This window comes from Vanessa atalanta, chromosome 30, assembly GCF_905147765.1.
Source record: "Vanessa atalanta chromosome 30, ilVanAtal1.2, whole genome shotgun sequence".
NCBI classification, from domain to species: Eukaryota; Metazoa; Arthropoda; class Insecta; order Lepidoptera; family Nymphalidae; genus Vanessa; species Vanessa atalanta.
In genome coordinates this window covers 2,181,278-2,206,190 of record NC_061900.1, presented here as the reverse complement: position 1 = coordinate 2,206,190, position 24,913 = coordinate 2,181,278, and the positions used below count along the sequence as shown (strand labels likewise).

Below are 24,913 nucleotides of genomic sequence, written 5' to 3'. Positions count from 1 at the left end.
CCATTCCTTACATCACCAATGCGCCACCAACCTTGGGGATTAAGATGTTAAAAAAAAAAAAAAATATTTCATTATTAACAAGTTACAGCAATAATCAGAAACTGGGACTATCCTAGTAAGTAACTAGTATTGCTACTAGTACTTGTGGCAGGTAGTCCCGCTCTTCCATAACATTCTTATACATTACTAAAAACGTGTGCGCGCGTGTGTGTGTGTGTGTGTGTGTGTGTGTGTGCGTGTGCGTGTGTTTGTATGTGTGTCTGTGTAGAGATTTAACAAGTTATACGAATTATAAGATTATAGCATTATAGTAGAGCTTCTGTCTCGAGGTAATTCAAGCGGAGTAACCACTGAGTTACGACTTTCTTACAATCATAAAAGCTTAGCGAATTCATATTTAACTTTTCATTTACACGAGAATGTTATGTCCTTTGTAGTTAAACTGGCTCTCTCACCCCATCGAACACAACAATACTGAGTAGGTACTGCTGTTTGGCGGTAAAATATCTGATGAGTAGGTGGTACCTTCCCAGAGTGTATTTAAAATTTAACTTGGACGATTGAAATCATTCCTTCGTCCTATAATATAAAATGTTTTTTTTTTTTAAATAATCTTCAAGTTTAAATCGAATTACCAGCCAACATTAAATTTCAATCGAAGCTTTTAGTCTTCAGACATGCTGTTAATGTTTAAAGAACGATGAACGAGGAGGTCAAATCAGATAATCAAGGAAAAACATTCAAGAATAATATTTTGTTTTTAAGGTTCAATTCCCTTCTTCACGAAAGAAAGGAAACTACCCCCCGAACTAAGGGTGATGCCCTACGACATCAACAGTGTGATGCACTTTGGAGAGCGGGAGTTCAGCAAGAATGGTCATAGAACTATCATATTAAAGGTAATTTTAAGGTTATTTATTTGAAATCTATGGAACTACTTGGTGGTTGGGCTTTGTGCAAGCCCGTCTGGGTAGGTACCACCCACTCATCAGATATTCTACCGCCAAATAACAGTGCACTGTATTGTTGTGTTCCGGTTAGAAGGTTGAGTGAGCCAGTGTAATCACAGGGACATAACATCTTAGTTCCCAAGGTTGGTGGCGCATAGGTGATGTAAGGAATGGTTAATATTTCTTACAGCGGCTTTGTTTATGGGCAGTGGTGACCACTTACCATCAGGTGGCCCATATGCTCGTCCGCCAACCAATGCCATAAAAAAAAAACTTATCAGTAAAGGGGTCATTCATTTATTACGTAAGACTATTTTCGCTTGTTTTTGACCCCCTCTTGTTATAAGAAAAAATAAGAGTAGGCCCCTCCCCCCCCCTGTTTAATATTTATTACGTAAGAATCTAAAGGAAAAATGTATACACGTTTGGTTTATTTTAATGTTTATGTTTCAAAGAATCAATTTTTTGAAATATTTATTTGTAATTTCAAAGGTAACTAATAATCTTTATTTTTGGGCCCGCCCGTCGACATGGAAATGAAAATATTGTTTTATAGGTATACGTATCCGAGCGAACCTCGACAATCGAACCTTTTCCAAGTAATTTTAACTTTGCGCATTTTTTTTATCTTACGTAAGAATTATCGAGACTCCTTTCCACCCCCTTGTAAGAAGATATAAGACATTGTCGAGCCCCCTGCCCCCCTAAATCGTCTTACGTAATAAATGAATGGCCCCAAAGGTGAGGATGAAAGGGACTTGCAAGTGTCGTTATGTATTCAGTGTACAAACAGGCATTGCGGTGTCGCAACGCAAAACGCCAGCGTGATGTGTCAATTTTCGAACAACAATGGAGTTAAATAAATTTGTTGTTGCAAACCATTTCAATTGTGTAAACAATTCAGCGTTGATTTATCGCTCAGGCGTTACGCCTTCATGTATATATCATATAAGTAAAAAGTTTTAATATTGTCTATGTCTAAATCTAATTGTCTTTGATAAGTAATATTTGGCAGTTCGCCAAAAGGCTAAATTGAAGTAGGGTCTGGAATATGTAAATAATCACAATTTGCCCAAAAAAAAATATCCCGCTGAGTCTCTTTCGACGGCTCTTCGCAGGTCAGGTATTTTCTTTCCCGAAAAGTTTGGAAGTTTTATCTGACAATCAATAAGTAAGTTTAATACTTCTACATGAAATAAAGGTTTATTAATGAAACTCATTCTTCTAGAACTACAATGCGAAACAAAATCGAATCGGATTAACGAAGAACGATTTGCGAAAGATTGAAATAATATATGGTCCAGAATGCCAGAAAAGGGATCGCCAAGCCAAAATCGATATATGCAAAAGTTACCCGAGCTCTAGGAGGAAACGACAAGTCGACGTTGAAATCGTCCGAAGCTTACGAGTGAACCCAAACATAACACCTCCCCCTGACAAAAACCTAACTGACGAACTAACGAACGATCTAGAAGATCTAGGAATCGAGAATGAAGCGCAAGATTTGCTCGAACAAGTCCATAGAATAACAGCGAAAGCTTTAGAAAATGCTAGAAAAAAGCGCTGTAATGACACTGACCTTAAAATTGAAAGCAATACAATACCACACGATGTTGCCAGTATAATGGAAGCCACAGTCCTTTATGTCAAAGAAGTTGTTAATAAAGCGCTAAGAAATTCAAAAGCCTTCTGCAATAATACTAACTCGATAGAATTATTTCAAAGAGCAAGATGCGGTTCTCCATATAGATGTCCGGTTAGCTATAAATCAACGAAATCGGGTCGTGTTGAGTATTCAACGCAACACAGACCATTCATTCGTCAGTCGACAAAGCACTACGGTAAAGACGGAAGGCCCCAATTTGTGAAATGGTTACGGACGAGCAATATTACCGAAAATAAACGAAGGAGGAAGAGAGATTTGACAGAATTAGACCAATCAGATTTGAAAACTGTAGCTGCAAATGTCACTGGAGATTTGACGTTTGACACAACGATTTCCGTTCAGAAAGTTTTGAATTTCGCACCAGTTAGGAGATTTCGAGAGCGTGGTTCGAGGTAAAATATTAATATTTTTTGATGTAATCTCGAATTTATATAATAATATTTGTATAAATAAATTCTAAGTAATCGTTTTTAAATTCCATTTTTGAAATATATATTTCCCGGATGTGTGAATCATAGGCATTTGAAAAGTAAATTAGTATTTGAATAAAGGTCTGACTTGAGGAGTTCTCATATGTTCATAAACACGAGTTATAATGTGTGTTTATAATAACAAATTATAAGTCAGAACATCTAAGAAGAATTGAGGAGAGCTCTGTATTGCTCAGTTAGAATTGACGTATTTTAAGAGCTGCGATTGTCCAGTCATTAGAACACATGAATCTTAACCAGATATTGCGGGTTCATATTAATTTGTGTTTATTATTTGTAACAGGTTTAGAACTTTCGAAGGCTATAATTCGCATATGAGAACTGCCAGACCTTAGGCTACAATATATTCTCCTAAGTTATAAACAGAAATGATATTTTATGTAGTTATAAATAAATTTCAAGACTGACCATTGAACTTGGCACCCATTTAGATCTCACTTCTTTTGTCGTTGAACTTGGCTCTCATTTTACATTTATGTTTTGATGGGATTTATCTGAACACAATCAACTAAACAACCAAAACATACATAACGAAGTAAAATACTTACTGAGTTAAGGTTACAAATCCGAATAAAACACAACGAACACTTAACGAATTACAAGTAGCGCCAATATCGACCTTACTGTCCGCGTTAAGAGATTTTATATAAAGAATGGCTATTTTATTCAGATTCGCGCGCTTTTGTTTTATTTTATTAGTCTAGCCAGTTCTATGGATAAAGGAATCTCCTAAATATACCTTATAAAAAGCCACTTTTATTTAACCGTAAGAATATATCTACATTTAGTAGTAAAGTAAAAAAGTAAAGTTATATATCCACAGCTGTGCTGAGGCCGGTTCTCCCTTGTGGACAAGGTTTGGTGTATTACACAACGCTGCTCAAATGCCGGTTGGTGAAATTAGACATATGCAGGTTACCTCACGATGTTTTAATACACCGAGCACATGGAAATTCAGTTGTGTCTGGGTTTGAACCGACAATTAAGCGTTCCAACCTCTGGATTTTGTACCTTTTACACTGGCAACTTACTCACCCTTCAAACCGGAACACAACAACAATAAGCACTACTATTTGACTGTAGAATGTCTGATGAGTGGGTGCGTCTACCCAGACAGGCTTGAACTAAGCCGTACCACGAAGTAAAATGTAATCTTATAACATATGACGACCTCCGTGGTCGAGTAGTGTGTACACCGGTTTTCATGGGTACGCCACTCGCGAGTCGATGTAGAAAAAGTTCATTAGTTTTCTATGTTGTCTTGGGCCTGGGTGTTTGTACCGTAGTTACTTCTGATTTTCCATAACACAAGTGCTTTAGCTGCTTACATTGGGATCAGAGTAACGTATGTGACGTTGTCCAATATTTACATATTTATTATTTATATTTATATAAATTGCTTCAAAGTGATTTGTTGTTTCATTATGTGTTCCGTCTCCGTTGATGAGATGAGATTACTTGGTGACAGGTCTTTGCGCGAGCCTGTGTCTTCAGATACTATCCGCTCACCACAATTCGTCTTTCACGGTTTAGTGCTAGCTTAGCTTCAGATTTGAATGCTTAGATTAGGCTATTTGACTGGTTTTTAAAATACACTTTATATTATTTAGTAGAGGTTAAGGAACCCAGTAAAAGTTGTGTTTTTTAATTCTTGTACATATTTGCTGAAAAATATCAAATTAAAAATTCAATATTTTAATAGTGCCAAAAACGATACTCAGACATTATGGCGCTGCAATGGCGTCGGTGACGTCACGTGCCTGTATTGTAATCTTTGGCGCATATAATCCACATACAGTATTCGAACAAGGTTATCAAGCAAGTGACGTCATCAGAAGCCCGACCAATCAGGAGCGTTTTGTGTCATGTGACAAACGTTTAAAAAAATGCATTTTTGTTTATAGATTTTTGAATAAATTTATTATTATTTTCAACTTTCGTTAATAAATACCCATTTTTAAACTTATAATATATACTGATTACAAGAATTGACACTTTATTGTTCGCATTGTCAAATAGCCTATTGTTCAGTTTAAATAGTGCCTGAGCAAATGTAAGTACAGACACAGAGGGACCTAAGTTCCTACTTCCCAAGGTTCGTGACATAACGATGAATACTTCTCACAGTGCTAGTCTATGGTTAATTGTCTATTCGCTATCCCTTTGACACCTTTTTGGAAGTTGCTTTCGCTATGTAGTATGTATTAAGTAACAAAGAAAATGAAATTAATTAACAATGTTTGATAATTCGTTGATTTTTATGAAAGTTTACGATATTTTTAACTTTAAAAAGTTTATTTAATCGTGTAACGATATCCTAAAAGAACTCATTTTAAACCTCAAGAATGCCCAATAATATGTTTTTGTGTACTAAAAGTATTTAAACCATTTTTTAAATTAAAAGCAAGTTTTATGAGACGAATACGACTTTCTAAGACCATCTCACCTTAAAATTATATGTTTTTTTTTTTACATTAACAACCTTTAAATTTCCCACTGCTGGGCTAAGGCCTCCTCTCCCTTTTAGGAGAAGGTTTTTGGAGCATATTCCACCACGCTGCTTCAATGCGGGTTGGTGGAATACAAATGTGGCAGTATTTCGTTGAAATTAGACACATGCAGGTTTCCTCACGATGTTTTCCGGTACCGCCGAGCACGAGATGATTTATAAACATAAATTAAACACATGAAAATTCAGTGGTGCTTGCCTGGGTTTGAACTCTGGGTTTGAACTTGAAATCATCGGTTAAGATGCACACGCTCCTACCACTGGGCCATATCGGCTCATGTCTTACGACGTAAATGCGTCTTGAGATGTAATTGTTAACGACTTTAGAGCAAAACCATGAAAAAAATTATGTGTAATATATATTTATGTAATAGGTATACGGACGGATAATTGGACCACCTGATAAATTGTCACCACTGCCCATAGACCATAGTGTCACCACACCACCCATACCAATGTGTCACCAATCCTGGAAACTAAGATGGTTATGTATTGTGCCTGTAGTTACACTGTTTCAACCAGCCTTCAAACTGGAACACAACAATACTTAGCATTGCTGTTAGTCGGAAGAATATCTTATGACTGGATAGTACCTACCCAGGCGGGCTTGCACAAAGCCCTACCACCAGCAAAATATACCTACCAAATGATAAAAATGTATATTTGTTCCAGAACATTCGGTAGTAAAGAGAAATATAAGGAAGATTACAATTCAAATATATCTTCTGACAACACGAAGAAGAGGTCAAAACATAAACGTGTAACAAAGAAGGATTTAAACATAGAACTGTTATCTGATAAACATACGGGTAAGAGAAAAGAGAAGTACCCAGAGAGTGAGAGTCAAAGTCATTCAGAAGCAGAAGAAGAAAGGTGTGCATAGTATTGATATTTTCAACGTATACTAATCAATTTAATTTAACTGAAACTCAAATGCAGTTTCTTTTAAGTCAGGCTTGGGATGGGATTTTTAAAATTAAAACGCTGGAAAGGATTAACTACTGCTTTTATGAGCCTACTCGAATAAAATATTTTGATTTTGGACGTTGGAATAGGATCACGCGCGACCAAAAGCACGGTTAAACGCTACTTACCTTAATACTCGGAGCCGTTATTTCTTGAACCCAAATTTTTTGTGAACCCAACTCATGATTTTTGTCTCGGGATCTGTATTCATATAAGCTAGTGACTACAGGAACTAGATATAGATGATGATATACATACATAACATAACAAGCCTGTAAATTTCCCACTGCTGGGCTAAGGCCTCCTCTCCCTTTGAGGAGAAGGTATGGAGCAATGCGGTTTGGTGGAATACACATGTGGCAGAATATAATTTCACCGAAAGAAATTAGACACGTTCCTCACGATGTTTTCCTTCACCGTCGAGCACGAGATAAATTATAAACACAAATTAAGCACATGAAAATTCAGTAGTTCCTGTCTGGGTTTGAACCCGAAATCATCGGTTAAGATGCACGCGTTCTAACCACTGGGCCATCTCGGATGATATACATTTATTTCTTAAAGTCATGCAACGCATATACAAGCACAATGGTGTTGTCCTTGTGACCACTTTCCATCGAGTGAGGGACTTGCTTGTTTCCTTGGTAGATGCCTTAAAAAAAATGATAGTGACAAAGGATCGACGCTACTATGCCTTAAAAAAAATGATAGTGACAAAGGATCGACGCTACTATGCCTTAAAAAAAATGATAGTGACAAAGGATCGACGCTACAATGCCTTAAAAAAAATGATAGTGACAAAGGATCGACGCTACAATGCCTTTGTAATATTAACAAGACACATTTGGTCAAATTTCCTTCCTAATTTAATCAAAAAGTAAAAAATCCCTTTTGTCCATTTAGAACATTAATTTTTTCAGGCCTAAAGTAAAAAAAAATAAGAAAAGAAAAGGATCATTAAATAGCGGGGAAATACCAGAAACTGTTAAACTTTCGAAGGCGAACAGAGAATTTTACGACGAACGAATGTGGCCCGACAAAATCGTTAGATTTGTTATTAGAGACGATTCTAAATGTAAGTACATATAATGAGATACCTAATCAACTAATCTGTAGTCACCAGCGACTAGCCGTGGCTTCGCAGGCGTGCAATTTGTGAATAATTAAAATTATAAGATCTATACTAATATTATAAATGCGATAGATTTAAATGAGATGATGATGAGATACGAGAGGAGAAGTTTCTCGAACCAAACTTCACGCAATATCAATATTCTTGCCGGTTCTTCTCGTTAGAATCTACATTCCGAACCGGTGGTAGCTTTACTTTAAATAGTTTGTTAAATGACGATTCAAAAGTGCTCGTAAAAGCCTACTTGAATAAAGTATATTTTGATTTGACTGGTATAAGGGTATTGGTAATTAGTTTGATTATTGAAAATTTTACTGAATATTACTTAGACATGTTGGTTCTGTGGTCACTCCGTGATCATACATGAATCTCCGCAGACTGGATGAGAATTAATGATCTTTCACTAGCTTAGTAGTTCCTATTAAAGTATATTTTATTGTGTAAGTTCTTAGAATTCTTAAAAAAAAAAAACAAGTAAACCTTTTTTTAAACAATTCAACGCTTTCAAGATGAACTTATTTGCACTAAAAAGATACATTTTTATAAATCTCACGTTAGTTTAAGTGTGTCGGGTCGAGTAAAATCTCACGATATCTCACTGCGAGGAAGGGGGTGAAAAAATATACAAAATCGCTTAACCTTTTTACTAGATCACCCCAATTCCTGTGGGGGTTGTTTCACATATATAGCCAATTCACCAGTACGTCTAAATAATTTAATTTAAATAAATGTAATTATGTTTTTTTGTAATATTTTGTTAATAAAAGTAATAAATTATTCAATTCACAGATAACATACAAAAAGTACGCGAGCGCCTGGAGGAAGTCAATTCCATACTGAAGAAGAAAACCTGCGTTCGTCTCCAAGAGATCACGGAGAGAGAAGGACGGAAACATCATGACTATCTCATCCTTGACACAAGTCCGGACTACGTCACGGGGAGAGTGGGCGGAAAACAGGTAAATTTGAGAAATAAACTTTTGCAGCTATCTTTACTATTAATGGTAATTTTAATTAAAAAATATTTTTCTTCAATAATCAAAGGGTTGCTTAAACTTTATAATAAGTATTTATTCGGTTAACGATGAAGTTTTGCTGAAATAACATGATGTTTGATGTTTAATATTGTGTATTTAGCCCAGTTCTTATTCCTCTTTTTCTCAAAAATTATATAAGAATAATTTTTTTTTATAATACATTATATATAGAAGGTAATCTGCTCGTTTATTAAATGTTTACAGAAGTAGCTTACAGGTATTTTTTTATGGGTGACACAGTGATTAATTTACATTGAAATGTAGACAGTTTTGAATACATTAATTTTTAACAAATATGTAATTTGACAAATGTCAGTAATTTTTATTTAGATTTTTTTCAATACATTCTATTAAAAAGAGACAAAACTTTCGTACGGTATTTTTTGTTAAAGGAACTGATAAATGTTTGGCTCACAATCCCTTTCAAAAGTCTCGGGAAAACGGCTGATCTAAATAAGCGCTCTTAATAACAATTTCTCAGTCTTAATTTGTATAAATGACTAAAGATAAAAACCGGCGAATTGCGAGTAGGATTCGCGCACGAAGGGTTCCGTACCATTATATATAAAAACGGCGAAACAATCATGTCTGTTTTATGAGGCATGAGTTGTTGTAGGAGCCCCCTTAAATATTTTATTTATTCTGCTTTTTAGTTGTTATAGCGGCAATAGAAATGCATCATCTGCTAAAATTTCAACTGTCTAACTATCATGGTTGATGCGATACAGCCTGGTGACAGAGGGACGGACGGACAGCGGAGTCTTAGTAATAAACAGACCTTGTTTTACCCGCTGGGTACGGAACCCTAAATACGTAACGTAGACTGTAAATGTCTCACTGACTAGCTAAGGCCCCCCTCTCCTTTTTGAGATCCTAGATAGACACATGGATTTATTAACACAAACACGCAGCAAATTTTATTACGATATATTCAATCACTGAGCCTCGAACCCGCCATTACGAAAATACCGAAATCAAATTAATAATTCTTGATTTACTTTTATAACATCCTAAAACAATTATTTTATATACAAAACGAGTCTTTATTCATTCCAGAATATTCCAGGTATATTTTATTAGAAAATATTAACAATGAGATACCGTAACCGTAAGTTCTTGACAAAAGTAAGATTGTAAACATATCAAACGAACGAAACTCGACTTAAATTCAGTAAATTAAGGTCAATAATTCTTTAATAGTTATTGAACTTTTATTGTTTAGTATTTAAACATTTGCAGTTTGATGTTTGATGCTATTTTTGGCCATTCGATTGTATTGTAAATATTTTTTTTCTTCAAACATTTACTCATATCAACATAATATATATTAAAAAGGAAGTCATCTAATTACCTATTATTATTAATAATAACTTATGCACCGGTAGTATGTGTTGTAATTAAGGAATAAATTAAGGAATGAATAACAATAATAACGGCAAACGATTGTCTATCGATAGTTAAGATGTAAACAATAGTATCGATACTATCGATATCATGAGCAGTTCTATTGAAAAAACTTCATACTATGTATAGTATTGCAAAAAGCATTCGTTTTAACAAATACCTGTTGAGCCAGTTTTTTGACAATAGTTTAACCTAGGCCTAGCATTTGTAGGCCTAGTAACGACAGTACATTTAATAAGTTTAACTTCCGTCAATAAAGATTTAAAAAAATGTTGTTCGACGTTTAATTACAGCGCCATCTTGTTTCGTTTATGTCAAACACTGTATTTATGTCAAGGAATCCAACGAGTAATCTAGTATTTAATATTTGTAATAGTTGTCACTTATCCAAAGTAATTTCATACTCTACAATAAAAATAATTATTATGCCTTATATTTAGTATAACGGAAACACACAAGAAACATTCGAGTTTATAAAGCAAGAGCAATCATTGTTCATTGGCTTTCCAAACCCGCAGCCGGTATTTAATCTCGGTATTTGCGGGACAAGGAATTTTCGATCCCGTGGGATAGCGATATTTGCGGCATATTGAAACTATTAATATAATTACTAACAGTATTTAACACGGGATATTTACGAATGTCTTGTTCACGAGACTCGTAGATAATGTCAAAATATCGAGCTCCACCAAATAATAATAAAAAACATGGTAAATATCCCGTTTTAAATACTGTTAGTAATAAAAATAACCATGTTAATTTAAATTCTTATTAATATAATTTATCTATTTGCGGCATATTGAGAATACTAATATTATATTTACCCATGTAAAGCAAATAAAACAATGAATTAATTAACTCCATATTTATTTAAGTTTTACTCTTAACATGAGATTGATTAAATTACACAGATTATTAATCACAGAATTTAGAATGAATTAGGTAAATATCTAACAACTATTTAGTGTAAAACAAAGTCGCTTCCCGCCGTCTATCTGTCCCTGTGTATGCTTAGACCAACCACGCAGCGGACTTTGATGTGTTTTTTTATAGATAGAATGATTCAAGAGGCTCAGGTATATATATTTAAAACAATGATCATTTTAGACGTTTCTAATGTGATGCCGTTAAAAAACATTTTTTTTTATGCTTACATTAAAAACACTGGCTTACCACCTTACACCTTAAAAAGGTCTACGAAAAAAGTCCACTCATATAAGCCACAACAAGTATTTTTTTATCCTTTACTTTTTACGAGAAATAATGGCTGACTTACGAAGCGATTTTAAGCAATACAGCATTAATCCTCATCCTATTAAGTACTTTAAGTACATTGTCAATTTCATACTGATCAATATGGCCCTGAACTGAAAAAGCTGTGAACGTTGTATATAAAGACATTCCTTATTTTATTTTGTATCAGCATTGCAACCGTGCGAAGCCGGTCGGGTCGCTAGTTAAAATATAAACTAAAAACATTTACAATCGAGCGTTGACAGGAGTGATTATGACTAATTCTTTTGTTCATTCAGTCGGTCAACGGTCAATTGAAAATGTTCGCGAAGGCCACAACAGTTATCCAACTGTCAAACTAAAGATAAACAAACCTTAGAGTTACCTACGTATTTCATGCGATTTGCTAATAAGTCAGCTTTATTGCGCACTACTAAGAGTTTATGATTAATATATATTTATTTATAGTACAACAATATTAAACTTAACTAATTACATCCGCGTTAATTTTACTTCCAAAATTCCGATAGCAGTTTCGTCGACGTTCAAAACGCCATTTTTTTGCAAGTCCACAGTGAATATCTTAGACTAATCAACCAATGATATCGCGTCAATTTGCTGTCAAATTTTTATTTGGCTTTTCTCCTCTGATGGTTAGAATAGAGTATACATATTTTTGACTTATTTATAAAATTATCATAATTGATATTTGAATATTTTAACCCTTTGTATTCCTTCGGAAAACACTGTAACGTTGGACACCACCACCCGTAGTTATAAGTGCTGTAAGAAATATTGATCATTCCTTACATCATCGACCCTCTACCAACCTTGGGAGTTAAGATATTACGTCCCTTGTACCTATAGTTATACTGGCTCACTCACCATTCAAACCGGAACACAACAATACCAAGTATTGCTTCTTGGCGGTAGTATATGCAGTGGCGTAGTTAGGTGGGTAAGGGCCCCGGTGAAAAAGAATCGGGCCCTCACCCCCTCTTTAACGTATATTGGCATTCAAAATTATAGATAGTAATAAGAATGGGATACAGGATACAGTGAGTTGAACATATAATTAGTAAGTTAAATCCATACTTCATCTCTATTCAAAGCTCTTTTCATAGCTTAGGTTAGAGGGCCCCCAGACCTCAGGGGCCCTGGTGCACTGCACCACCTGGCCCTACGATAGCTACGCCACTGAGTATATGATGAGTGAGTAATTCATTTACCCAGTAATTTGCTTACCGAAGTTACTGTTAGATCCAAAGGCTTAGGCAGAGAGTTACATATCATATCATTTTAAAATTGTATTAAGCAGATGAAAAACAAGATATTTTGTAAATATTCGATGTACTACGTGTAAGTTGGTTTCGAGCGCTATAAAACCATTTCATGTTCATAACTTTAAGGCCTTATTATAAAATAAAAAATAAAAAAACGCACTTATTCTAAATTTAAAAAATTTCCGATAATAAATCTAATTTTACACGATCTTATTTAATATTTTTTTAAGATTTAGATGATTGTAGCCTATATTATTTTTAGAGCAAATCATTTATTTGAATAAATATATGCTGTAGAAACTCGTTTAAAATCTCGTGTCCCAGTAAAATAATATTTAACATAATTAATGTCAATAAATTATGTATCTTTATGAATGATCTCTATAAACAGTGTTGGAAGGTAATAGCAAATAAGCACATACGAGAAATGGTACGAGTTAGAAAGAGACATAATTTTTGACGCAGTACATTTAAAAAACGTAATCAATAACCTGGGTGGCCATATATTAAAATATTCCCTGAATTTTGAAAGCATATATTTCTTTAATATTGTTTTTAAACAATAACAATTTATTAAATGTAAAAGTATTTAAATAATTTAAAATGCGTCTACAGCTTGATGTACATAATAAAATAAAAACTATTATTTTAACTTTTATAATGTACAACACATGTAACATATTAACCTTATTTATAATAATTTGAATTAAAAAAAAGAACTTTCAAGTAAGTAACTTTTGAGAATTAATTTTATAAGTTAAATATTTCATTTCTAAATACAGTTTTTTGTTTTAATGCAACATTATATATAAAATAAATCAATTGGAATAAAATATGTGATTGTTTTTTATAAAACTTAATAATATCTAATGTGTAAATCTAAACTTTTATTTCAAATTATAAGTAAAATAACCAATAATAAAACCATTTAATAATCGATTTCCTTATAGTTAAGAGAAAATATAATCAATTATGTATTATTGTGCAGAGTAGTTCAAATATTTTTTCTGTATATGTTAACACTGTTCCAGAAACGTCTATCAGTGCTGCCCTATGATTGGTTGATATTGCACTCTAGAATATTCTGATCTGCGATTGGCTGGGTATATAAGAAAACGCGACGATTTGAAATGTTTCAAATACTCCGAGTGTAGTTGATTTGAAAAATAGTGTTTGTTGATTAATGATGGTTGTTATTGGTATAGACTTAGGAACTGCGTGTTCGTGTGTGGCTGTATGGCGTAATAACTGTGTGGAAGTGATACCAAATGAACGAGGTAATAATATCACGCCATCTTATGTAGCATTCACTGAGCGGGAACGTTTAATTGGTGAACCCGCGAAATGCCAAGCGTCCGTCAATGCAACGAATACGGTTTTTGGGGTGAAACGATTGATCGGGCGGCCGTTCGACGACGTGGGCTTGCAAATGGACTTGCGAACTCTACCATACACTGTCATAAATCAAAACGGTAAGCCAAAAATTGTTATTAATTATAAGAATCGAAAAAGATTATTCGCGCCCGAGGAAATAAGTGCAATGATAATTTTCAGGCTGAAGGAGATCGCTGAAGTTTATCTCGGTTTTAAAGTTAATAGTGCTGTCGTTACCGTTCCCGCGTATTTCAGTGATACACAACGCCATGCGACCAGACTTGCGGGTCAAATCGCGGGTTTAGATGTTATAAGGGTTATCAACGAACCAACGGCCGCTGCTTTAGCGTACGGTTTGAGCAATCATTTACAAGGAGATCGTAATATCCTTATATACGATTTAGGCGGTGGTACTTTAGATGTGTCTATATTAAATATTAGTGAGGATTGGTTATATGAAGTAAAAGCGACCGCAGGAAATCCCAGACTAGGCGGGGAAGACTTCGACAATCGCTTAGTCGAATATATAGTTGATGATATTCGTAAAACTCAAGGGAAGGACATAAAAGGCACACGAACGCTAAGACGTCTACGATTCGCCGCTGAAAAAGCGAAACGAGCGCTAACATCCGCTTCAGAAGCGTTCGTTCGCATTGAATCGTTAAACGATCGAGTCGATTACAATGGACGAATAACGCGAACACTATTCGAACAATTATGCTCGGATTTATTTAAAGAGACGCTGATATCCGTCGAAAAGGCATTGATGGATGCGCGTTTGTTGAAAAGTGACATACGTGACGTCGTTTTAGTAGGTGGCAGCTCAAGAATACCGAAGATAAAGAAAATGCTTACCGATTTCTTCGAAGGGAAAAGTATAAAGAATTCAATTAATCCAGATGAAGCGATCGCCAGCGGTGCAGCGATTCAAGCCGCTATATTATCTGGAGAGAGGAGTGATAGCATCAAGGACTTGCTGCTAATCGATGTGGTGCCATTATCCCTTGGCGTGGAAACCGCTCGTGGTATTATGTTTAAAGTTATCAATCGCAATACCCCAATACCTTGCAGGCAGGTCAAAGAAATATCAACATTAGAAGATTATCAAATAAGCATGACAATAGAAGTTTTTGAAGGTGAAAGGTCTCTGACAAAGGACAATCATTTGCTGGGTGTCTTCGAACTCCACAATATCCTTCCAGTGCCGAGAGGCGTCGCGAAGATCGACTTGATATTTGATATTGACGCTAATGGCATACTAACGGTGTCTGCGAAAGATAAAAGCACGGGAAATCATAAAAGTATTACGATACAAAATTCAAATAGATTAACAAAACAGGATATAACCCAAATGATCTCTGTAGCTGAACAGTTCAAGAGCGAAGATGACGAGAATAGGCGACGTTTGGAATCGAGGAACCAGCTCGAGACATACATATACAACGTCAAAAGATCTTTCGTTGAGAATTTGGAGAAGATCGATGGAGAAGAATGCGCTGATATGATAGGGGAGTGCAAAGATGCTATCGCGTGGCTAGACGACAATCCTGATTGTCTGAAAGAAGAATACGAACGAAAAATGTCTGAATTGCTCAATCGTTGGTCGTTGAAGATAAAGAAGGTCGATCGTTTGATGCACAGAGCTAAGAGACATAAATATTCGGGATCGGATGTTGAAGAACAGCAGACAACGATCGAAGAAGTTGTTGAAGAACCTTCAGATTTGTAATAATGTTTTAGTTATAAGGTATGTTGTGATTAAATTTGTTTCGTGATTGATGTTTTTTTAAATGTTAGGCAGTGGCGTAGCTATCATAGTGCAATTGTGTGGTTCATCAGGGTACCATCATTACCGTCTTTACCGTAGAGCACATGGGGCAAGTGCCCAGGATCCCCATCCTGAGAGGGTCCCGAATAACCAACAATTTCTTTCACACGTTTGTTTTCTCACGTTGACTGCTATGTATATTTTCGAATATAATTATATTAGTTATCAAAAAAGATCAAAATCAGATTCCTACGAATATATGAAAATTACCGCACCGTTTATTTGAAACTATCCTTAAGACCTAGCCCAAAGCAAATTGTTTGGATGTCGTAGTAAATATCTACCAAAAGGGCCCCAAATTCATGGGTGCCCAGGACCCCAGCATAGCTTGAGACGGCTCTGGGTACCATGGAGCAAACGTAAAAAGAGGTGTGTGTACTTAAATACACGCGAGAGTAGTTCTATTTCTACTTTAATAAAGTTTTTAATTGCAGACTTAATGACACTAAAATAATGATTAGTATAAAAAATGAAATTTTTTCTTTGTCTCCGCTATCATAAATTTAAACATGCACAATTTAATTTTCTAATAATATAAACACTATTGGGAAACTTCGCGTCTATTCAAAAGTTTATTTTTTTTCGAAATTTATGACAGGTGTTTTTTTTTTATTTCATTACATTGTAAGCTGCAAGTCTACATTTGGCGCCATGATGAAACCTTTTTTGATTGAAATTTTTAATGTTTATGTTTATATTACTTCAGTTAGAATTAGAGTCTGTCGATAACAATTTTCACTTTTTGTATTATGCGGCCGTAGAACCGCTCTCTTACCGGTCAGCAACTTTTGTTTCGCTCTCTAAAATTAATTCTTTGTTATATCGTGTCAATTTAGTAAACTGTAATCAAGAATCGTCTTTATTTATTTGCACATCTACGGTTGGAGCTCTTCAAAATGAGACCGTAACTGATTTTGTGCAGCTATCGTCCCATAATAACTGGAATAAAAAACGGCTTACGCTTTATTATATATATTTATATATAAGATTTTAAAATATGATAAGGTGTGAAGTCATCTACATCGAGTGACTTGACACTTAATAGTCAGTTTAGCGAGCGACTTCATCCTGTAGTTCTCACGTCAACCTGTCAATTTAAGCGTCAATAGCGAAATGATTTACGGGTCGCCTAGCAATGTACCTACTCGTTGACGTACCCACTCCTAACACAAGCGATATGCTTAAAAGGAGGACTAAATAGGATATTAGTAATTCCTTAATTAATTTGAGGCATTGCCATTATTCTTTAAAAAAAATACAGAGTTCCTTTTGCACGTAGCTACGTCACTGTTTACACTATAAGCTCTAGAGATTTAAACAATACTGTCTCGTTCCTTCGAATGTCAAATCAATGATGATAGAGTGAGATAAGAAGTGTTTAAATCAACATATCTAAGCAATGTTTATAAGTAAGGCTGTAAACTTAAAAACTTCGACATTCGATGGTGTTATGTCCGATCGTATGTTGATTCTATTTAACCAAGTACAGCGATTAAATAGGAGTTATATTAACTTTGCGGTTGGGCTTTGTACAAGGACTTTTGGGTTGGGACCGCATACTCATATTCTACCGCTAAACAGAAATACTTAGTATTGTCGTGTCTTAATTACCAAGGTTGGTGACGTTTTGATGATGTAAGGAATCTGTACTGATATTTTAAATGTGAGTTTAACTCTGTCTGTCTGTAACGCTTTCACCGCCAAACCGCTGAACCAAAACGCCAAACTGATGAAATTTGGTACAAATCAAGCTTGAGCCTTAAGGAAGGACATATGCTAGATAAATTTTTTTATCTGTAAAACCTGACGGCATCCCTAAAAGCTGAGCGAAATCGCGTGGGTGACAAAATTGTAGTTAATATTTTAAACAGTCTTATCAAAATCTGTTAAGTGGTTTAGGAGAAGCAAGCGAATATACAGACAGAGGCAGACAACGACTGGTATACATTAGTGGAGTTAATACTTGTTGACTTCCATGCAGGGAACTGTATTTAACTAACATGGATGTATTTTTTAATGTTTAAAAGGAGTAACTACTGATTTTCTTGCCGGTTCTTCTCGGTAGAATCTACATTCCGAACCGTTGGTAGCTTCACCTAATATAGTTTGTTGAATGACGATTCAAAAGTGCTTGTTAAAGCCTACTCGAATGAAGTGTCTTTTGATTTTGATTACTATTAGTATAGAGTATAAATATACAAGTTCGCTGGTTCAATAAGTACCGCTGATTTGACAAAATCAAAATATATTAAACCCGTATTTTCCCCGTATTAAGCTAGGTACACCATAGCATTCTGTTTTAAATAGGTATATAAATAGATTTATCACTTTCCCAAAATGTATCAAATAGATGTAACAGCCTCCGCACGACATATCTGTCGTCTCTATGTTTTTCTCAGTCGCACCGCAAGGGAGACATACATACGAGGCGTATAAGACCTCGCTCCGCATTGAATGTGTTGAAATTATGGTCACTACATTTTATTATGAGTTGAAATAACTGTGGCGATAATATATAATTATTCTACACTTATTCATATATATTAATTGGCTGTTGCCTGCGGCTTTGCTCGCGTGGAAGTTGAATATATTTACAGATTAACTTAAAATATTAATTTAAGACCTCTTTGTTTACCAAATTGGTGTGTATTTCACCCCTTAGGTTTGAATATCTAGAAACGTTTAAATACGTATCTACTCATTTCTAATCAGTAGCCCACAAATAAAGTTTCATAATTCTAACTTAAAAAAGTGACGGACTTCCATACAAACTTTCAATCCATATTTCACCCCCTTAGGGGTATAATTTCTAAAATTCCTTCCTTAGTGGGTGCCTAATTAATAAAACGATCTAACTCATCAAATTTCTTGGCCCTAACTTTAATTGTTTACGATCGGCGATGATGAATACTGATTCATTCACAGTCAGGATATGTTATTTTATATATAAGTATAGATAAATTATTAAAACTAAATACAAAAACTATATTAATTGTTTTTTTTTTTCCACTTTATTGTAAGTGATCACCTCCACCCAGACATTTGCGCCGAAAGAATAACCATTTCTTTCATTGCCGATGTGTCACCAACCTTGGGAACTAAGATGTTATAGTAAGCGGTACTAGTCGTGAGCTATGAAGGAATGAAGAAGGCAAGCGATTGGTCCGTTAGTTAGTTAGTCCGAATTCTTGTCATCTATTAGGCTATCACTTGTCAGTCGGCTACTGTCATTTGGTCGAACTGTACACGTGGACAGGAGAGGATATCTGGGTCTTGGTAAGAATGAACGGTCTCAAGGTGAAAGTGAACGGCGTTCAAGTTGGACTTGAGGCCCCTTATGTTATATAAGTCCACAGTGAGGGTGGTAGGGGTTGCATGTTCCGCTTGCCCCGAACAGTGGTGAGCCCAAAATTGACCACCCCTTCCCCCATTATTCGGAGGGCAGCTTGGGCATCCCTGCTCAGGTGGTGTACGTCCTGAGCATAGATGCCTAGAGAGGGATTCTTCACCGCATTCGCTGATGCTACCCTCCTGGATAAATGTAACCAAATTCTGCACAACCATCATGTTTTAGGGGGGAGGGGGATCGGGCCTCCAAGACTCTCACATACCGGACGAAACGTCACCAAACCAATTTTGCGCCGGTTTAAGTGAGAGAGTGGTACTTCCCCGGGCGTGCCGGCTCATTCGGTTGCAACCCGAAGGTATGCAGTGTGGTACTACCACTTATAAAACGTGCGACCTTAACCCCATCATGCCCAACTGTGCTCTCGACTCGTGCCGGCTTGCCCATCCACACAGGACACAACAATACTAAGTATTGGTGTTCGTCGGTAGAATATTTGACGAGCTGGTTGTACCAACCCAGACGGCCTTGCACAAAACCCGCATCAAATTTTAGTTACCTTTTTTTATTAACTCGACTTGTAAATTATATATATATAAATTATATTACTATTTATTTGCTAATAATTTCATAATTTGCATATTGCTCAAGATTCATACATTCCTACTAAAGTTCTATACACTCGCAGACGCGCTCATCCACGTTAAATTTTCGGAAATCATCAATATGAGAGACGGTTGTACTTACAACATGTCCTTGTGTGTGAAACATCGGCGTTTGTTAGTAGGAGTGACACGTTCTTGTTTACAAGATGTACTTTTGTGTGTGAGACATCGGCGTTTGATAGTGTGCGTGAGACACGTTCGTGCTTACAAGCTACTTGCGTGTGAGGCATCGGTTTTTATTAGTGTGAGTGAGTGTTTAAAATATATCTTTGTGTGCGTGAGACATCGACGTTCTTTAGTGTGAGTGAGACACGCTCGTACTTACAACGTGTCTTAGTGACGTGAGTCATTGGCGTTTGGTAGTGTGAATGAGAGTTGCTCGTCTAACACATCTAAGTGTGCGTAACACAATTAACGAGTAGGGACAGAAAATCAAATTAGATTATATGATTACCTTAGTTTTTAAGTTCTACGTGTAGTTCAACGTGGAGTCACGTCTTCGTGAGTGAATATATCGCATTCCTAGTGCCTTTTACAAGTTACATTTTACTTTTAAATTGTCCCGTCTACACTTGTAAAATACCGGAAACAAGTGATCACGTGTGTTAACGTTGTCAGATTTGATGATGGCAGTAAAAAATCGGGAGGTATAGTGGGACACCCGGTTGAAACGAAGTTGCTTTCGCTATATACTTATTATGTATTAAACAACAGACACAATGAAATAAATTACCAAAGATTGAGAATAATTAAATGGAAATGACAAAAATGCTATTAAAAATCCCGCGGGAATTAAAACAATGACACAAAAATTGTTTAAATAATTTAAAATAAAACCGTATAAAATAGAAAGAGACAGAGAGATAGAGAGAGAGCGGGTAAGGTTGCCTGGCGCGACGACTTCCGCCAGTACACTCTACTGTAAGCGCTTAAAAGAACTGTGTTCAACTCAAACTCACAGATTGTTTCCGAATTTTGTCACTAGATGGCGCTGTATTGATTCCATACAAATAAACAGGAAACGTCAATGCTATCGAATACGTCAAGAAACTCGCACTCTAATGCAAGGCAATGTATTTTTTTTATTATATTTTATTTTACAGGCAAGTGCACCATTTGTTACATTTTTTTTCTTAGTTTTAATGGATCTTTGTTTCGAGTTTTTAGTTGATAATGGCTCTCGGCGATTTGTACAATTTCAGCATTAATTATGATCGGTTTGATCATTATTTAGTACAATGTATTCAATATTATGTTAAGATATTTTTTTATGTATGTATTATGTTTATATAATCATTCCTGATTATGTAATTTCGAATCTACCTCATTTTGAATAAAGATTTAAGTTCTATTTAATTGTAGTTTTTTTTTTAATAAATCCTGTAAAACTGCAGTAAAGAAAAGTTTATTTAAATGAATACAAGCTTTTATTTACCGCAAATCTTTGCCGTCAGTAACGTTAAGTACCTACACGCACACTAGCAAAGTAGTAAGACTTTCGGCGGGTGTCAAGCGTTGCTGTCAAGTTGGTTCGTTTGGTTTAGTTCTCTTGTAGTGTGACACTGTAGTGAGCCGAGATGGCCCAGTGGTAAGAACGCGTGCATCTTAACCGATGATTGCCGGTTCAAACCCAGGCATGCACCACTGAGTTTTCATGTGCTTAATTTGTGTTTATAATTCATCTCGTGCTCGGCGTTGAAGGAAAACATCTTGAGGTAACCTGTGAGGCATGTGGTTAATTTCAACGATATTCTGCCACATGTGTATTCCACCAACCCGCATCGGAGCAGCGTTGTGGAATATGCTCCATACCTTCTCCTCAAAGAGGAGGCCTTAGCCCAGCAGTGGGAAACTTACAGGCTGCTAATGTAAATGTAATGTAATGTGACACTGTATCTATATATAGAAATAATCGAAGCTTCAAATCTTTAAGTAAGCAAGATTTGGTCGAATAAAATCAATTTTATTCAAGTAAACTTCACAATGAAACGTTTCTGAATCGTCGATATTTAAACACTACCACCATTTCGACTACCAACACCGATCCAGTTAGTATTCATATATTTTTTAACCATTTAACAAATCAACTAAATACTAATAATTACAATAAATACCTTGGAGTAGTGGTGCACAAATCTTCATCAAAAGTATAACACCTCATTGCCTCCACTGGTGACAGGAGGGCTGGTTCGTTTTTATCCCAGAGGATCGGAGTTGCGATTTAACGGGGAAATGCTTCTAGCATTCTTGCCGCCATTCCACGCGGTCAAGATTTATACAGTAACTATTTTTAATTCATATTTGTATATATTTAAGCACTTAATGTTATCAATTCGTATGTTAATAAATAGTTCAAATACTGATAGTTATATAAAATAACATACAACATTGCTAAGTAACCCCCGTTCGATGTATGTTATCACAAATAAATATATATGTCGGTGGGAAACCACGTATTTAAGAAAATAATTCAATGACAATGACGAAATTGTTATTAAAAATCTTGCGTTAATTAAAACAAGAACTAACATTTTAATGACGTTCAAAAGAGAAGGAAAGGTGGAGGGGGTATATTTTGCCGTACGCGTCTATTGTCTCTACTGTAAGCCGCGTAAAAGAACTTCGTTCCAAAACAATGTTTGTCTTATTTTTATTATAATATACTAGCAACCCTGAGGGCGGTTATTGTGGGTTATCCCCAATAGATAGACATATACAATTACATACTTTTTGACGTCATAGTATAACGTCATGACGTTTGCCGTCACGACGCACGAGTCGGTCTCACCCCCGAGACGACCATTTTGTTTCAATTCATCTTATATTTCAGAATTTCGGTTGCATCGAGCTGTTCGAAGGCGGGCAACACCGCCAGCACGCCGCCATGATGGCGATGGCGATGTTGGGTTTCTATTTCGAAATATCCCGACACGACCGTGACAAGTACATCAGGGTGCATTTGAGACACATTCGGGCAGGTTTGTATATTATATGTTCTATGTGTGTGTGTGTGCTGTGTACCTATATGTGATGATAAGAAAATTGTAGATACCGTTAGACTATAATCTACCTCGCGAGATTGTGAACTGTCGAAATATTGTGAACGGCGATATACTCAAAATAAAACGACAAAAATTTCGATAGTTATGATATTTCGTTTAGGTTAGGTTAGAGTTTTTATAATTTAACTTTAATTATGTTATAATTTATAATATTATTATTAATATTATAAATATTAATAATTTAGTTCACAATCTCGCGAGATAGATTATAATCGAACGGTATTTACGGTGATATATATATCGCATAGGCTGATAAAAAATATTGGGTTATTCTATGGAAAATAATTCACTAGTAACCCGTGGAAGTTAGATATGTGTACTCTCTTGCTTCGGAAGCATTTAAAGCTGTTGGTTCTGCGCCTGAACTCTTTCCGGTCGTGTTGGTGAGCCGTTCTATTGGATTATGAGACCAGGGAATCGAGTGCACCTGTGCTTGTACACACTTCATCACTTGTTGTGATCTATAATATGTCCGTTATCTGGTTTCCGTTGAGATTGCCCTACTAAGCTTTGACCTAAATCGGTCAGGACGATAGCATCATGAATTTTTATGCACGTCGAGATCTTCAGAAAAGGACAAGCGTTCCTTGCCACTAATACACGATAACTAGTAATAACATACTCGCTGTGCCCGCGACTTCGTGCGCGTTTGAATTTAACAAAGTAGTTTTTGTTGTAGCCTTAGTTACTCCTTATTACATCAGCTATGTGCCAGTGAAAGTCCCGTCAAAATTGGTCCAGCCGTTAAAGACAGACAGACAAAAAACAACGTTACTTTGGTACATGTACCGTTTACATATTATTTAGTTACAAACAGACACTCCAATTTTATTATATGTACAGATAAGCTACACCATTTTGAAAAGATACGTTCGGACGCGACTCTTCCTTTAGCTTACGACTACAAAAGCGCGACTCATCCCGCTTGGCAGTTTTGGAGGAAAGTCGGAAAGAAGGGGATATCTTCGGTCGCTACTTACAAAGATCAGGTGAGTTTAGCGTCAGATTTTGGAATTGATGTCTGCTGGGTGTCTACAGGAGTCTAAATCGATGGCATCCTGTATGATAATGGTGGATTTAGAAGTTGGACGTCAGGTAAAGTAGTAAGTACATGTCCTTCTTTGGGGTCAACCTTGCTGTATCCCGAATTTCATAATTTCCTCAGATAGACAGACAGATAACTTAAAGTTTTCTATAAGCACAAAGAGCTTGAGTCGAGCAGTGTTGTGGAAATCCTCCCGCCGAAAAAGATAGTCCAAGATTTGACTATCATCAGCGAGTCTTATTTTTTGTCAATTTTTTTTTATTTACGTATATTGAATTAAAAAAAAAGAGCCAGAAGGCGATCGTTTCATTCCCAAGGTGTGCCATCAATCATAAACTCACTAATTGTATAGTAACCTTTCGCACACAAGCGTTCCTTAACATTTTTTTTTAATTTGGCATTTGACAGAAGCATTTTGAACAAGTAACAATAATATTTTTTTCTTCAGGATCCAGATGGTTCCATAATGAGGTCTTTAGGTCAAAACGAACAGCTCCTATCTGATACGGACATTATTAAGATAAACAGTGTGTACGGCGTGCAGTGCTTTGAAAAAAGAAATAAAAACGAATAATAAACGTATGATATCGGAGTTTAATTTATTTCTAACTGGAAACCTGTCCCGGCTTCGCACGGGTGCAATGCTGATACTAAATGTACTACAGAATGTCTTTATATACGATTTTCATAATTTTTTCAGTCAGTTCGGGGTCAGATTGAGCTATTTATTAAATGTAAATGTATTTAAGGTTGGTTGGTAATTGGATAAGGATTAATACTGTATTGTTTAAAATCGCTTCGTATCGTCGTAATATTCTTCAAAGTTAAGGTTAAATAATGGTTATTTATAGAACTTTTTAAAGCGTATAATACTGTAGTATATTATTTTGATCTATCTCGTAGGTTTCAGCCAGCGTTTGCA

At 35.7% G+C, this 24,913-nt stretch overlaps 2 protein-coding genes across 2 annotated transcripts in view; both read left to right on the top strand.

Moving 5' to 3' along the window:
* The window catches only part of LOC125075396, a 32,249-nt gene extending 7,684 nt beyond the window's left edge, over positions 1-24,565 (top strand). Inside the window, exons 4-11 of the mRNA XM_047687137.1 lie at positions 766-899; positions 2,179-3,008; positions 6,289-6,489; positions 7,503-7,657; positions 8,504-8,673; positions 22,715-22,862; positions 23,790-23,935; positions 24,440-24,565. Coding sequence (XP_047543093.1) covers positions 766-899; positions 2,179-3,008; positions 6,289-6,489; positions 7,503-7,657; positions 8,504-8,673; positions 22,715-22,862; positions 23,790-23,935; positions 24,440-24,565 — 1,910 coding nt within the window. The remainder of the gene's footprint in view (positions 1-765; positions 900-2,178; positions 3,009-6,288; positions 6,490-7,502; positions 7,658-8,503; positions 8,674-22,714; positions 22,863-23,789; positions 23,936-24,439) is intronic.
* On the top strand, positions 13,955-15,990 carry LOC125075152 (heat shock protein 68-like). The gene is made up of 2 exons (XM_047686769.1): positions 13,955-14,143; positions 14,226-15,990. The coding sequence occupies exons 1-2, from the start codon at positions 14,016-14,018 to the stop codon at positions 15,772-15,774; spliced, it is 1,677 nt and encodes a 558-aa protein (XP_047542725.1). The 5' UTR covers positions 13,955-14,015; the 3' UTR covers positions 15,775-15,990.
* Positions 24,566-24,913: the final 348 nt, after the last annotated feature.